This window comes from Triticum urartu, chromosome 4A (genome assembly GCF_056163025.1).
Source record: "Triticum urartu cultivar PI428250 chromosome 4A, HENAU_Tu73, whole genome shotgun sequence".
In the NCBI taxonomy this organism is placed as follows: Eukaryota; Viridiplantae; Streptophyta; class Magnoliopsida; order Poales; family Poaceae; genus Triticum; species Triticum urartu.
The window spans coordinates 502,008,452-502,025,130 of NC_141876.1; the positions used below are offsets into that span (position 1 = coordinate 502,008,452).

Below are 16,679 nucleotides of genomic sequence, written 5' to 3' on the forward strand. Positions count from 1 at the left end.
GTCAAACACAACCCGTACACTCGCTAGAGGCAAAGACGGATATTGCATGTGCATCACTCAGATAATCCCTGATGATCCAGAGATAATACGCCTCCCCACGCGTGGCCGTCGTCGCGTTCCTCGCGCTGGCGTTGCTCTTTGCCCGCTCGTGCCCGTTGCCTACCGCAGCTCCGCCGGGTCCGCCCCGCACTGCTGCGCCGGCGTCTGCCTTGCCCTGCAGGCCGGCCAGCACCCCCCGGCCCCGCTCGCATCTAGCCCCTCGTGCAGGCGCGCGCCTGCGTTGCTGCTGGATGCCTGCACTCCGCCTGCGCCGGTCCCGCGCCTGTCCACCGGGTCACCGGGAGCTGACCTCCCGCACCTTCGCCGGCTTCGCCTCGGTCCTCCTGCGCTGCTCCGCCCTCCGCGCCGGGTCCGGCTCCTCCTGCCCTGCTCCGGCCTCTCCCGCGCTGATGCGCCAGGTCCGGCTCCTCTCGAGTCGCCTACCAGGTCGCCACGCTCCCGCCCCGCGCCCCATCCAGCCGCCTCCGCTCGTGGCCGGTAGCTCTGCTTCCGCCGGATCCTCCCGCAACCCGGACGGTGCCGTCTCCGCCGCCACCCGGACGGCTCTGGCCCCAGCCAGCTTTGGGTCGCCTCCCCAAGTCCGGCCGACTCCGCCTACCGCCTGCACGCCGGCCCGGCTCGCCGTTCGCTGGAATCACCCGCGCCTAGTTGCCGGGTCACCGACGCGTCCGCCTCCGCCTCACGACCGTGGCCGACCCTCGCCTTCCCGGCCTCCGACTCGCTGTGCCAAGCCGCCTCCGCTACCCGGCCACGCACGACCCAGCATCTTCGCGCTCGCCGACTGGCTCCCGTCCGACTGCGGCTCCCCGCCGCCTGCCCGCGCCGGCTCGGTCACGCGTGTCCGCGTCCGACTCCGCCCGAGGCCGCCAGCGCCTCCGCGCGCCGTGCTGACTCCCCCACCGTGCCTCTGGCCGGCCAGGTCACGCGCCTCCGCTGCTGGCTCCCGGGTCGGGCGCCGTGTCCGGCTGTGCCACGCGCGCCCCTGCTGGGTCCCGCTCCCAGCCGCCTGATGAGACCAGCGCCTGAAGAAAAGAAGCAGTGACCTGCTGAAAAAAACAAGATATATATGCATGCATGCATGGCCGGTTGCCACGGCCAAATGCACGGCGAGTGCGTGGCCGGCAGCAGCTGCGTGCATGGCCGGCTGCGCGGACTCCGTCGGCTGCTCCGGTCGCCTGCCCACGTCGCCACTCGGCCGACTGGCTTGCCGCCGGCTGAGGGGCCCGTCCGGCTGGCCCCTCTTCACAACCTGGCCGGTCAAGCCCGATCGGCTGGACCCTCCTCGAGCGCCCGAATCACGGGGGCTACACCCAGCGGGTGCGCTAACACGCCTCCGCGAAGAAGAAGACAAAGTAGTTGCCGGGAGACCCGGCCCGACTGCTCAGTAGTCGGTCCGAATCTCGGGGGATACACCCAGGGGTGCGCTGACGCGCCCCCGCGAAGAAGAAGACAAGGTAGTTGCCGGAAGATCCGGCCCGACTGCTCAGCAGTCGGCCCGAATCTCGGGGGCTACACCTAGTGGGTGCGCTGGCGCACCCCCACGAAAGATTGCAGACAAGATAAGAGTTTTGTCCGGCTGCCAACAGCCGACAAAAGAGAAAAAGAAGAAAAAAAGGCGCTGCAAGTCGCCTCGCCACCTGGCTGGTCGAGCCTGACCGGCCGGGAGCCCCTTCGAGCACCCGGAGGCTCAAAGACTACACCCAGCGGGTGCGCCGGCGCGCTCAACAAGCGTTGAGCCGCGTCGGCTGTCTTCGGCAAACTCCGCCTCGGCTACACGAAAATCAATGTGAGATCCTCACCCGCATATTTTTGCACCGCAAGAGCACGGATAACCCCGAGCAATGCTCGGGGGCTGTCTCCGCATTTTATTACAGTTGCATCATTGTTCACCCCGGTGCCAACCAGAGTTGGCCCGGGGGCTGGCCGCTTGGCCTGAGACGTTAGTTCCCGCAGACGGCTTAGTAGCGTGCACGGTACCAAAAGCCCACTCTTAGTCACAGACCGCAGAGCGGCTGTCCGGCTAGCAAGAGTGAACGCTGGAGGCCACCCACGCGAAAAACGTCCGGAAAGAAAAACGGATCGGGCGATCCGGCCGTTTCCTTTACAAGTATGTACTCGGTTGAATCTGCTCCTAGACTCTGAGTACTGTACACTCCACTACGCGGCCCACTCTCAGCCACAGACCGCAGAGCGGCTGTCCGGCAAGCAACAGCACAAGCCAAAAAGCGGAGGGAACACGAAAAAGATTAAGGGGGCTCGGACGAAACCGAGTCGGCACCCTCCGCATAAAACTTGCAATGCTAAAAGCAAACATTTGATATATCTGCGTGGACTAACTTTGTCTTTTTCATGATCATTTCCATGAACATTCGCCAAAAAACCTCTGCCCAACTTTGCCAAGTTGCCCGGAGGCTTGGGGGCTACTGTCGTAGTAATTGGATACGGATACCCCGAAGACGGCGAGACAGTAAATCAAGACATCGGGGCTAGCAAAGCCCCTCAGTCCGACTGCCTGGCTGCTCCTGCCGGCTCCCCGTCCGACTGCTCTGCCCGGCCGGCTGCCGGCTGCGCCAACCAGCCGGCTGCCGACTGCAGCTCGACCTGACACCAACAAGACACCGACAAGACAACCACATCATTGCGTCATCTATAGTGTACATGTCCCCTTGGCACTATTCTATAAAGTGGCCAGGGGACAAGCATGACATGCACCATGCCCCATACATGGCTTGGCTTGTAAGCTACCCAAGGTAGCTTAACCAACGCCATGTCCCATGCCCACTACACACTATATATAGCTAGCCATCCATCCATCCTCAGGGGCACGTATGAGCACACACTCATTCGGCCACTAGAGCATGCTTGCTCATCCCGGACACAGATACATACATGAGGCTAGTAGCATATAGCATTCATCTAGATACAGCTCCAGGAGCACTCTATACTCCAGATATACCAGATATACTCAGACATGCAGGAGTAGGGGTGTTATCTCTCCGGAGAGCCCCGAACCTGGGTAAATTAGCACGTGCTACTCGCATACCCGTCCCTGGATATTCCGGCAGCAGTCTTGCCCGCACACGAAGCCACCTTGTGGCATATGTCGTCTTGCACCCCCCCCCCCCCCCCGTGAGAATACCACGACACTTGGGGATGCTGATACGTCTCCAACGTATCTATAATTTTTTATTGTTCCATGCTATTATATTATCAACCTTGGATGTTTTATATGCATTTATATGCTATTTTATATGATTTTTGGGACTAACCTATTAACCTAGAGCCCAGTGCCAGTTTCTGTTTTTTCCTTGTTTTAGAGTATCACAGAAAAGAAAAAATCAAACGGAGTCCAATTGACCTAAAACTTCACGGAACTTATTTTTGGACCAGAAGAAGCCCACGGAGTATCGGAGTTGGACCAGGAGAGTCCCGGGCTGCCCACGAGGGTGGGGGGCGCGCCCACCCCCATGGGCGCGCCCCCCTGCCTCGTGGACAGCCCGGAGGTCCACCGACGTACTTCTTCCTCCCATATATACCCATATACCCTAAAAACTTCGGGGAGCACAATAGATCGTGAGTTCCGCCGCCAGAAGCCTCCGCAACCACCGAAAACCAATCTAGACCCATTCCGGCACCCTGCCGAAGGGGGGAATCCCTCTCCGGTGGCCATCTTCATCATCCCGGTGCTCTCCATGACGAGGAGGGAGTAGTCCACCCTCGGGGCTGAGGGTATGTACCGGTAGCTATGTGTTTGATCTCTCTCTCATGTTTTTGAGGTGGTACGATCTTGATGTATCGCGAGCTTTGCTATTATAGTTGGATCTTATGATGTTTCTCCCCCTCTACTCTCTTGTAATGTATTGAGTTTTCCCTTTGAAATTATCTTATCGGATTGAGTCTTTAAGGATTTGAGAACACTTGATGTATGTCTTGCGTGGGATACCTATGGTGACAATGAAGTATTCTATTGATCCACTTGATGTATGTTTTGGTGATCAACTTGCGGGTTCTGTGACCTTGGGAATCTATGCATAGGGGTTGGCACACGTTTTCGTCTTGACTCTCCGGTAGAAGCTTTGGGGCACTCTTTGAGGTCCTATGTGTTGGTTGAATAGATGAATATGAGATTGTGTGATGCATATCGTATAATCATACCCACGGATACTTGAGGTGACATTGGAGTATCTAGGTGACATTAGGGTTTTGGTTGATTTGTGTCTTAAGGTGTTATTCTAGTACGAACTCTAGGGCTGTTTGTGACACTTATAGGAATAGCCCAACGGATTGATAGGAAAGAATAACTTTGAGGTGGTTTCGCCCTACCATAATCTCTTCGTTTTTTCTCCGCTATTAGTGAATTTGGAGTGACTCTTTGTTGCATGTTGAGGGATAGTTATGTGATCCAATTATGTTATTGTTGTTGAGAGAACTTGCACTAGTGAAAGTATGAACCCTAGGCCTTGTTTCAACGCATTGCAATACCGTTTGTGCTCGCTTTTATCATTAGTTACCTTGCTGTTTTTATATTTTCAGATTACAAAAACCTATATCTACCATCCATATTGCACTTGTATCATCATCTCTTCGCCGAACTAGTGCACCTATACAATTTACCATTGTATTAGGTGTGTTGGGGACACAAGAGACTATTTGTTATTTGGTTGCAGGGTTGCTTGAGAGAGACCATCTTCATCCTACGCCTCCTACGGATTGATAAACCTTAGGTCATCCACTTGAGGAAAATTTGCTACTGTCCTACAAACCTCTGCACTTGGAGGCCCAACAACGTCTACAAGAAGAAGGTTGTGTAGTAGACATCACTTTGTTACGGTTCTCTATTAAAAGGATGCCTTAATTACCTTAGATTTTCATTAGGACCTAGCTGCCACGGAATGGTAGGATAAAAGATGTCATGCAAGTTCTTATTATAAGCACGTCTGACTACATACGGAATACATGCCTACATTTAATTGATGGATTGGCGTTGTTGTGTATTACTCTATGTTGTGATTGTTACATGATGAATTTCATCCAAATATTCAAGATGTGTTGCCATGGTAAGTTTGGAGTTTTTCACGTTGTGTTTTGACATGAAAATTAACATATACTTCTTGCTATGTCAATTTAGATGTGTTTTTGCCATGTCCCCAACATAGGTTTTGGCATGTCAAAAGACATTTTTTTTGTAACACTTCAAACATCATGGCAATTTTGCATTCTTTTCGGTTCATTTACATGGCAAGTTTTAGAAACATTTTGTGTCTTAAAACTATAGCTAGTTTTTAGTTACTTGTTTGTAATGGTCATATGCGTAATGTAGGCAAATTTACTTCATGCACCATGGCAATTTCGTTTATACTACCATGGCAAATTTGATCAATGGACCATGGCAACCTATTTTTTTCTTATCATGGCAATATTATTACATGGGCCCTGGCAATTTAAATAAAGAATCATTTTCATTTTTTCTCAAACAAGGCAAACTTAATTTATGCATCATGGCAAACTAAATTTATGTATCATGGCAAGTTTAATTCAAGTATTGTGGCAACTTTTTTATGTATCACAGAAAAATGGCAATTTTCTTACACAAAGCATCACAATTTTAATAAAAATGCGATGTAATTTTTTTAACATGCATCTCACATGACAACTTTTTGTTCAGTTTTCGCCAGTACATGTTCTAGTTCAGCATAACACAAGGCCAAAATAAGGTGTGCAATGGTCATATGGCAATTTTTTCAAAAAAGTATGTCTCATACACCATAGAAAAAGGAATTGGATAAGTACCGAACATCAGGTACAAGCACATGGAAACTTCGAATGTTTTTATGGCAAGTTGAGTGGCGCGAGGATGGCAACTTTCGTGCTTCAGTTTATTTTTGACAGAAATTTGTCGCGTGTCACTGGAATTTGCCATCCTTGCGTGACTCAAATTGCCACCGAAACACGTCACGGTTGGAGTGTCATGCACCTGACGTGTGGCACTTATAATTTGGGTTGAAAAACCAGAACGCATTTTCTTGGGAATAGTCACACGACAAATGTATGAAAAATTATCATAACATTATTACCTTTTGACCACATGAAAAGCTTTTACTTTTTAGCTTTGTAACTTAACTCCTTTTTTTGAATTGTCACCGGGGGAGAAGAAATCCTCCCCACCTGAATTGTATTCATTTGTTGTCTATAGGCTTTGCAGCCTAATACAAGATAGGGTTCAAGAGAACCAGAAGTACAGGGGGGCACATGAGGGAGAAATAAAGAGAAAACAACACACAGACAACACATGGCGAGGGGGACGCTACACAACAAGGGGCACCACGGGCGCTCGAACTACAGAGGCAAGCCAAGACTAAACCATGACACTACACCATCGACGCAATCGAAAAGCACCGGGCAACCAAGACTGCACAACGCCGCGACACCACCTATGTCATGGGATACATTCGAACGGTCACACCGGGCCGAGACGACGCCACGACACCTGTGTGGCACCGGCATAGTCGGAAGGCAACACCAAGCATAGAACTCCACAAAGCACACCTAAAACAACACAACAAGGGGCACCACGGGCGCTCGAACTGCAGCGGGGAGCCAAGACTAAACCATGACACTGCACCGTCGACGCAATCGAAAAGCACCGGGAAACCAAGACTGCACAACGCCGAGACACCACCTGTGTCATGGGATACATTTGAACGGTCGCGCCGAGCCGAGACGACGCCACAGAACCTGTGTGCCACCGGCGTAGTCGAAGGGCATCACCAAGCATAGAACTCCACAGAGCACAACCCATACATCACAAGACCGAGGGATGAAGACAACGCCATCAAGATGGAAACGACGGGAAGCGTCGCCGCTGTCTCGGCCAGCAGCAGGCCGACCAAGGATTTCTCCCCATCCCCGGTCACATCCGCCACGCGATAAGTCACAGAACAACCGCCAATAGTGCCGGATAGCGCTGAAATGGACGGCCCTAGATCCAGATGAATCCAACCGGCGGAGCAACGCCGGCAGGCACCCTTGACGCGGAGGGCACCAGTGAGGACCACCGGTGCGGCGCCCCCAACGGGTAAAGCCACGAACAGCAGCAGCCCACCAGGGGAACTGGGAGGTGGAGGGCTCCAAAGTCGCAGGAGCAACGACGCCACCTTTGTTGGCGAGCACCACGTAGAAGCACGACGACGACGACGGAGCAGGGGGCACTGGAGGGAGACGTGGCGGCAGAACCGCAGTCGGCGATGACGAGTGGTTGCGGGCGGGAGGCATCGGAGCCCGACCCAAGGACATGGAGCAGGGGGCGCTGGAGGAGGGAGACGTGGCGGCAGAACCGTAGTCGGCGACGGCGAGTGGTTGAGGGCGGGAGGCGGCGGAGCCCGACCCAAGGACGCGGAGCAGGGGGCGGGGCGCAGCGCCAGGAGCAGCAGGACTCCGCCGATGCAGCCACGAATCGGCCACCATAGGGGAGGAGCTTCGCCAGATTGGATCTGGGCGGGCTGGGCCGAGCACGCGGGGAAGACATCAGGGCGCCGCCGCCGCCCCGGAACCGGCCAGGGAGGGGACAAGCGGCCGTCGAGTGGACGAGGGAGGAGGCGCTGGAGAGGGGGCGCGGTGGTGGAGCGGCTCAGGCCAGATCGAGGGTTGGGGAGGGGTTCTGGCACGGAGATGGGAACGAGACCGCCCCGCCGCCACCTTCCTCGGGCGCGGCGCGGCGACGGCGCTGCGGGGAGCGATGGTGTAGACGGAGCTTGGGCGGCGGCGCTGGTTCCCCCCGTGTCGCCATACGAGGGCGACGCGGGGGTGAGGGGGCGAGAGAGCCCGACCTCGTCCGTAACTTTTCATTTTCTTTCCCATGGTGCATCGCATCCTCAGAAGACAAATCGCAGCGAGGGCAAGACGATCCTAAGGTAATGATCTTGCGATGTAAGTTCGCCATCGTGCTTAGCCTATCACGGCAGAGGAGCCAGCCGAAGATCCTCACCTTGATTGGTGCCTTGGATCCCCAAATGTGCCCTGCTTTGAGGTCAAGCTCATGGTCGGAGGAGAGCAAAGAGTAGGCGCACCTCGAGGTGAACGAGGAGCCGTGGGTGAGGAACCTGTCGTCGGGCGCATTGCTTGTGGTAACATCCTGCAACAAAGACAAAACAGACGCAAGCTCGGCAGAAGCCACATTGGTTAGGCGGTTCCGCAGAGTAGCGAGTAAACCATTATGCATGACATGAGATACCAGGACAGAGGGAGCAGTGGAGTGAGAGAAAAGGTGGGGGTATTTTTCTGCAAGCGGAGTCGGCAAAATCCAAGTGTCGAGCCAGAAGAAAGTGGAAGTGCCATTGTTAGTAAGGACGAAAGAAATTTTACGAAGGTGGTATAGCTGTTGGTTAACGATTTTCCAGAGGTAGGGGGGTTTGGTGGCCTAGATGTGAAGTCGAGAGAGTAGTGTTGAAAGAACCAGTTGACCCAATGTAGGTCGGGTTTTTGAAGAAGTTTGAATGCGAATTTCATGAGAAGACAGTTGTTTTGGAGAGCCAAATTTCTTTCCCTCCGGCGACGGCGCTGCGGGGAGCGACGGTGTAGACGGAGCTTGGGCGGCGGCGCTGGTTCCCCCCGTGTCGCCAGACGCGGGCGACGCGGGGGTGCGGGGCGAGAGAGCTCGACCTCGTCCGTAACTTAACTCTTCATTGCTATGGAAAAATTTTATTTTCTTTCCCTCACAAAGTTTTATTTTCTTGCCATGGCAAATTTACTTTAACATACATGAAAAAAAATTAGTTTTATTGCCATGCTAGTTTTAGTTTTATAGCATGGCAAAGAACAACAAGTCTTGCCATGGCAAAACTAGTTTTTAACTACACTATGGTAAACTTATTACATATACCACAACAAATTTAGTTAATGGTCACGGTAAATTTAGTTTATTGAACACAGCAAATTTAGTAAATGACCATGGTAAATTTAGTTTTTTCATCATGGCATTTTTAGGTTTAACCATGGCAAATTTAGTAATTGATAATGGCAAAAAATCTAACTAATGATAGAAAAATTATGCCATGTTAATTATCACGTGTTTGCCATGGCAAACTGCTTGCATTATAGCATTTTTTGCTTTTTCATATGCAAAAACCATCTACTTTTCGCCATGTACATTTTGTGTTCAGTAAAGAAATGCTATAGTCCAATGTACATGGACCTTTACCGAGGATAGCATCATGCCATCGTAAGTAGTCTGTTTTGCCATGGCATTTTTTCCTGAAATTTTGTTGCCATGGCAAAGTAGTGTGATCATGGCAAATTCTTGTTTGTTTCTTGCGCAAAGCCATCTACTTTTGCCATGGACATTTGTGTTGTAGTTCAAAAATGTCATAGGCTTTGCAATATGTTTGCCTGGATCAAACGACGTACAGGCGGGAGGTCCGGTGTGGCCCGGCAATTTCCATTTTATATATCATGGCAATCATTTTGTTTTGTTTTTGCAAGGTTATATTGTTTTCTTCTTCTTTTTCCTCACTGTCTTATCGTTTTGGGGCTTCTTGTGGGCGTAACAGAATGCAAATGGGTTGTGCCTGACTTTTTTCTATGTACTTGGGTTTACTGCTTTGCGTGCCAGATGGGCGAGCATGAACGATCGGCATGGGACGTTTTCAGATCGGCATGGCAAATTCATGTTTTCCCCTCTGCCCTTGGAGATGCTTTCATTGACCTTTCACGCACAACGACACGAAAGATATAGAGAGTGGGGGACAGGGAGAGTACAGTAGCGCCATGGAGGATAAACATCTAACAGCAAGCAAACAAAACCTCCACCAGAAAAGATACGCTCGGGGCCAAAGCTCCAACGCATCGTCGCCCACCCACACAAAGGCAAAGCAGCAGTCAGTAGTCCTCACTCGCTTCGCTTCCTCATCCCGTCGGGCCATCCCTACTCATTAACTGATTAAAGCCAACTTCACCACGCGACCCTATCCTATCCGACACCGTCTGTTTAAGGTAAAACGGATAAACGAGGCGACCCAACGCGCGATGGTCCGAACCCATCTAGTCCGTTTTGTATCCGAGCCGACCCATTTCGAGCGCATTTTGCACCGGGTTTGGGTCGCCGCGGACACCGAACGGATGCGCCGCTCGTCCGCGTCTCCCCATGTGGCGGGGCGGCCACCTACCTCTCTCCCGCCAACATCAATATACACGGGTGGCCGACCCCATCTGTCATCGGCCCAGTGAAAGATCGCCGTCCTTCTTAAATGGGGAACCCGTGGACCGGTCGTCGTCCACACTGCCCCACTCCATCCCGCGGCCTTCTTAAAACCCGACCGCGCTAAACCCTAGCCCTCCCTTGTCGAGCTCGTCGGACGGCCACCTCGAAGCCATGGGCTTCTGGAACCGTAAGGGGAAGCACGACCACGAGGCCGGCTCCTCATCGGTGCGCCGCGTCGGCTCCGTGAAGAAGGAGGCCGCATCACCACCATGTCGTGCCCCCGCGCCGCCCGCTTTCTTCATCGCCCCCACGTCCGCCGGCGAGCGCGACCGGCACTACATCCGCGCGTCGGTGTGCCGCCGTTATTGGAAGACGAGGACGCCGCTCCCCTGAAGCGACGTCCACCTCCCCAACGGATGGCACCTCAGCGCCGACCGTGTGCCGATCCCGCCGGTCCCGCGAGCGGTCGTGCACGCCGTCAAGAGATCGAGCGCCGCCGCCGCCTCCTCCCGGACGACCTGTACTACGACGACAGGTACGCCCCGGACTCCTACCTCTGGGATACCTGGCTCAGGGACGAGCACGACGTGTGACATGCCTCCTTCTTCGCCGGCACGGCGTCTGGGCCACGACGACCACGTCGGGAGCGCGCAGCGCCTGCTTCCCAGGAGCGCGGGCGTAGGCTGGTGCGCGGCCTCACGCCCACGCCCTCGCCGTCGCCTTCGCCATCTCCACCACCACCTCCTCGCATGACAGCGGAGGAGGAGGCCCGTCTCATGGCGCGTGTCATGGAGGACTCCATGTACACGCACGATGAGCGGCAAATGGGAGGGCCTGGAGGAGATGATGGCCCGCTCCGCCGCCGGCGAGGTAGCCATCCCCGAGGAGGAGGCGATGGAGGAGGAGCCGGTGGTCGCGTGCCACCCGGGTCTGCTGGGCCAGGGGTGGGGCTGGTCCTGCACTGCACCGGAGATGGCTGCCGCCGTGGGCGTGAACTGGTGCGCCACTCCGCCACAGTCATTGGAGCGGGAGGCGTCACCACGGGAGGAGGTCGTGCAGGCACCTCCTGCCGTCCAGCCCACACCCGTCTACCACGCACCGCCGGCCCACCTCTGGACACCGCCGGCCTACGTGGACCTCGTCAGCGACGACGACGACGCCGGCGGCCACTGAAGACGGCGACGGCGACGGCATCGACAGCACGGGCAGGAGCGCGTTGGCAGCGGCCGTTTTTTATTTCCTTTTTTATATTGAATTATGTCAAGTTGGACGTGAAACTGGGCCGTTTTGTGGCCGTGGCGACCCTAACTAAGTTTTATGTTTATTAAAACTGCGCTTATTTTATTATTTTAGTCATTTTATTTACGTTTTTCTATTTTTTTTAAATCATGTCCAACGCGAACGTGATTTGGGATGCGGCCGTTCGATGGACGCACGCATAACCCACGGACAAGACTGGATACAGGCAAACCCATCGGCGTCCTAAAAAGACAAAATTTGATCAAACCGGACGTTCGTTTGAAATCGCATGGTGGAGATGGCCTAAATGCAAGCGGAAAAGAAGCGGGCAGGCGGGCGGGCGCCCCCGCGAGAAAGCGACCCGATCGGCGTCGGGCAGGGCGCCCGCCCAGCGACAATCCATGGCGCTGGGCTGGGCTCGACAGCCTGCCTGCCCGCCCCGGGATCGATGGTCCAAAAGGGGGAAGAGGGTGAGGATTACCCGCTCGCTACTAGGCCCCGGTGTATCCCCTTTTCCCCCACAGCTGTTTGTAGCCGCTGCATTCACTCGATCTACCACTGACAGGCTCACATTCAATCGTGATTAACCTTTGCACTGTTGAGTGTCGTACTGCTAGTACCAGTACCCTCTCCGTGGTTCGCCGTGCAAGGGTAGCTAGCTCTCGCCTCTCACTCTCACACAATGTGAGCAGAGCAGACTAGAGTAGGAGTGCTACTGTATGTATGCACACACGGTGAAAGTGCTCAGAAAGAGACGCAGGTATTGTGATGCGAGCACACAGGAGCAAAGGTGGCTGCCTGTCTGTCTGTCCCGCTTCCGTTTCAGGCCGCTACACATACACGACGGCGTCAGAGCGGGAAAGCTACAAAACCTACCTCACCACGCGTAGAGTACGCCGGGGCCCCTGTGTCGGCCGTCGGATCCAGTCCAGCCCGCCCCCTAAATTTCCGGCGCCTGCGGTCGACACTGCGTCGCGCAATTGATGGCAGCGCTCCAAACCCCGACGAGCCATTTCCAGGACACCGGCGCCGCAGCCGCCTGCTCCTCCTCCCGTCCGGCTCGACATTCCTAGGATACCTTGCCGGTCGTCGCCTCGTCTGGACCCCGAATGCGTCCCATCATCTGGCTCACGCTACGCCCCACGAATACGATGGCTTCGCCACCCCAATGCTACAATACGTCGAATGTCTGTCGACCAGCCTGTCCCTAGACGTGCCGTTTGCACTCTTCCTCCTCATGCCGCAGCCTGCAGACCCAGGCCCTGGGCAGTATGTATGTGGTGTGCTAACAGCAGTATCAGTATGGACCGGTCGAGTCACAACCGAGGGAACGGGAAGCTCGTGCGGGCATTCAACGGTACTCCCTCCGGTCCTTTTTACTATGCATATTATAATTCTCTGGAATTAAATTTCACAAAGTTTGACCGTATTTATATGAAAAAATATCAACATCTGCCATGTTAAAGTTATATAATATGAAACTTTAAGTCATGACACATCTAGTGATATTGATTTTAGATTGTGAATGTTGGCACTTTTTTTTACAAAGTTGGTTAAACTTTACGAGGCTTGACTTTAGTTAAATCTTATATGGAAACTAAAAAGGACCGAAGCTACACAATAATAATCGAATCACCGGAAAGGTTGTGACGTGGGTAGTACTGGATCCGGCTTGCCTGCTCCCTCCTCATGCTCCCATCCGTGCTCCCACTCCATCCTACGGCTGTCTTTTTTTTCTTTTTTCTTTCTAATCTAATCATCTCCCCACTGATTTTAAGGGGGTGGGGCCGGGCCTTATTTTGTTCCAATCAAATCATGCCACGTATGCGGGAGCATGGATGGGCGCATGCCACGTATCCGGTAGTACTAGGGTTTTGATTTGCGAATTAATGGCGGGGCGAGAGAATGGTTGGGCCATTGGGCGGGATATATTTGGTTATCCACAGCAATCAAGGCCTCAATCAGGATACGGATCCTGTCTAAGTAATTGGGGTGGGCGTGATAATTAATTAAGATCCGCCACCACGGCGCGGCGCGGCGCAGGCTGCTCGCTCAAAACGAAACTGCGAGGCGCAACTCCCGATAAAAACGCCGTATGGAAAGCTAGCTTCCTTTGCAATCCATCGGCGGCCTAGGAGTAGTCGCTGCACTAGAGACGAGGCGAGAGAGGAAGCAGCAGTGAGCTGCGGCCAGCCAGCACGATATAGAGGAGAGCCGAGGGGAGTCGAGGAAGGGACAGAGGAGAGAAGAGAACCAATGGCGTCTCGCCTCCTCTTGGCCGTCCTCCTGGCGTCGTCCGCTTGGGTTGCGGCGTCCGCCGGCGCCGGGGACGAGGTCATGGTCCCCCGCCCGGCGGCGGCGGCGCTCACCTTCGGGGAGGGCTACACCCAGCTGTTCGGGGACTCCAACCTCAGGCTCCACGGCGACGGCAAGCGAGTCCACATCTCCCTCGACGAGAGGACCGGTAGGTGCCCGATGCTTCATCGATCGATCGATCCACCTGTTCTTGTCGCCGCCTTCCGTAGTTCCGATCCTCATCGGGCCTGCCTCTGTTTGTTTGGTGTATTCTTCAGGCTCCGGGTTCGCGTCGCAGGGCGCGTACCTCCACGGCCTCTTCAGCGCCAGCATCAAGCTGCCCTCCGACTACGCCGCCGGCGTCGTCGTCGCCTTCTACGTGAGTAAACATTAGCATCATCCCTTCACTACACTGCACTGCACTTCTTGGAAAACAACCGATGTAATGCAGAGAGAGAGCGGCGAGGGAATTACTAACAAACTTTGGCATTGCGTGGATTCCGGCAGATGTCCAACGGCGACGTGTACGAGAAGACGCACGACGAGCTGGACTTCGAGTTCCTGGGTAACGTCAAGGGGAAGGAGTGGAGGGTGCAGACCAACGTGTACGGCGACGGCAGCACGGCGGTCGGCCGGGAGGAGCGGTACGGCCTCTGGTTCGACCCCACGCAGGACTTCCACCGCTACGCCATCCTCTGGACCAATCGCACCATCGTGTAAGCCCCTGCCCCCGCTCTCACCTCCACCAATCTCACTTACTCTTACTCGTGATCGATCGATCGACACTGCATTCGCTGCAAGGTTTGATCGGCCTGAACCTTGAGCAGTTAACGAGTTTCAGAACTTCAGACTGGGAGCCCTCTCAAGTGGGGCTTCTGGCATAATGTAGAATAGTTTTAGCTGCAACAGCCGTAGCCAATTACTACCTGACTTCGATTAGCTCTGCTTGCTCCAGGGCTATCATTATACAGCCAGGATCAATGTTGCTTAAGCGGCATTTCTGAATGTTTCTGAACTATTATAGCCCGCAGGCTGAATTCTGTGGACACGACTCGTGGATGCCTGAACCACAACTGTGGTCGTGTACTTTGTACATACAAGTTCCAAGTACACGTGTACGCAGCAAATTAGTGATCCTTTAAGCACATATCAATATTTTCAATGCTTACAGGACACAGTACTACCATCTTTGCGTCCTTTCATAAAAAAATAGTGTCAGTACCTGACTGCTCTTCGCCATGGTAGTTCAGCTTAGCAATGTTGCATGTGCTATACAACAATGTAGCAAGATAGATAATCTCTGCTGCTGGTATTAGCTAGCTTCAGGCACTCTTTTTTTGTTGCTGCCTCTTCCCCTTTCCTTTTCCCCCTTTCTTTTTCCACCCTCATGACATGATTGAGAGAAATTGGCTCTTGTTCTTTACAGCTTACAGATTCCTCATGCGTCGCCGCTTTAATAATTTCAAGTACCGAGGGCCCGAAATCGAGTAGATAGCCTTGCCACAACGGGCATGCAGATAGCGCTGCCCCGCTACTACGCTTCAACACTGCTGGCTTCAAACAAGAAACATCGATCTCAATATCAAAGCCATTTATTTCTTCCTCCACCTGATCTAATTCATATCACGGATCCATTTGCATGGTCCGTAAAATTACTCACACAGTCACACACACTTACTCACAGTCATTCACTCCTACTCACACAGTCATGCTGCCTGATCGTGTGGGATGAATAAAGTTGGCATGAGAAATGGGGGCGTCGGCTTTTACAGTTTCCATCCATCCACTGAAGCTGAGCCTGAGCATTCATTCATCACAGCATGTGCATGGCTAGGGCCATGGCTGCGCCTGATCCTTCCACCAGGATCCCCGTGCCGCTGCCTTTTCCTCATTGCACCTGCTTTCTCCCCTACCCTGCAAGTCCTGTGTGATCACTCGCAGCTCGCCAACTTTTGAATTGATGGGGAAGAAAGCTACCACCACCACCTCCTCCACTTTTCACCGTGCGTTTTCACATGAGCCAACTCGGTCTGTTCAGGTTCACCGTTCACATGCCCAACCCAAGTCTGGTTTTCACCGCAAATATGTTCACGTGAATGTGCTGTGTTGGATGCTTGGATTGATGGTATGGATGGAATGTGATGCGTTGGTTTGACGGTGTGTCTGACGTTTTTGTGTGTGTGTGTGTGTGCAGGTTCTACGTGGACGGGACGCCGATCAGGGAGGTGGTGAGGAGCGAGGCGATGGGGGCGCAGTTCCCGTCCAAGCCCATGTCGCTCTACGCCACCATCTGGGACGGCTCCAGCTGGGCCACCTCGGGCGGCCGCTACAAGGTGGACTACAAGTACGCGCCCTACGTCGCCGAGTTCACCGACCTCGAGCTCCACGGCTGCGCCCATGATCAAGCCCAGTCGGCGTGCGAGCCGGAGGGCGGCAGCGCGATGCCGACCAGGCAGCGGGCGGCGATGGAGAGGGTCCGGGCGCGGCACATGACGTACGGCTACTGCTACGACCGCGCGCGGTACCCGACGCCGCTGCCGGAGTGCAGGGTGGGCGCCGAGGCGGCCATGTACCTCCCGTCGGGCGAGGCCAGGTCGTCGGACCGGCGCAGGCACGGCAAGCGCCACCGCCGTGCCGGCGCCGCCCTCTGATCTTACGACCGTTGCCGACTGTAGGCAGTGCGCTCGTGTAATCGGGTCATGCCGTGTCATGCATGTGTAACGTGATTGTAGCTTCATCGTTGCGTAACTGAGCTAGTAAGTAGCAGTTGTGTTGATCTGTTCAGCATTTCGTATCCATCCTTTGCGGTGCCGGCGCCACACAACGCCACGCCCACACCTAGGCGAATTGAACGCTTCGTCAACCGGTTGCCACGGAAGGCCACCGAATA

At 54.2% G+C, this 16,679-nt stretch overlaps 1 protein-coding gene across 1 annotated transcript; it reads left to right on the top strand.

The window, feature by feature from the left end:
* The first annotated feature begins 13,526 nt into the window (after window positions 1-13,526).
* LOC147976317 (putative xyloglucan endotransglucosylase/hydrolase protein 28) lies at window positions 13,527-16,573 on the top strand. Its single transcript, XM_087518696.1, has 4 exons — window positions 13,527-13,958; window positions 14,068-14,168; window positions 14,297-14,505; window positions 15,984-16,573. Exons 1-4 carry the CDS (start codon window positions 13,751-13,753, stop codon window positions 16,438-16,440), a joined length of 975 nt encoding a protein of 324 aa, XP_087374822.1. The 5' UTR covers window positions 13,527-13,750; the 3' UTR covers window positions 16,441-16,573.
* The last annotated feature ends 106 nt before the right edge of the window (window positions 16,574-16,679 follow it).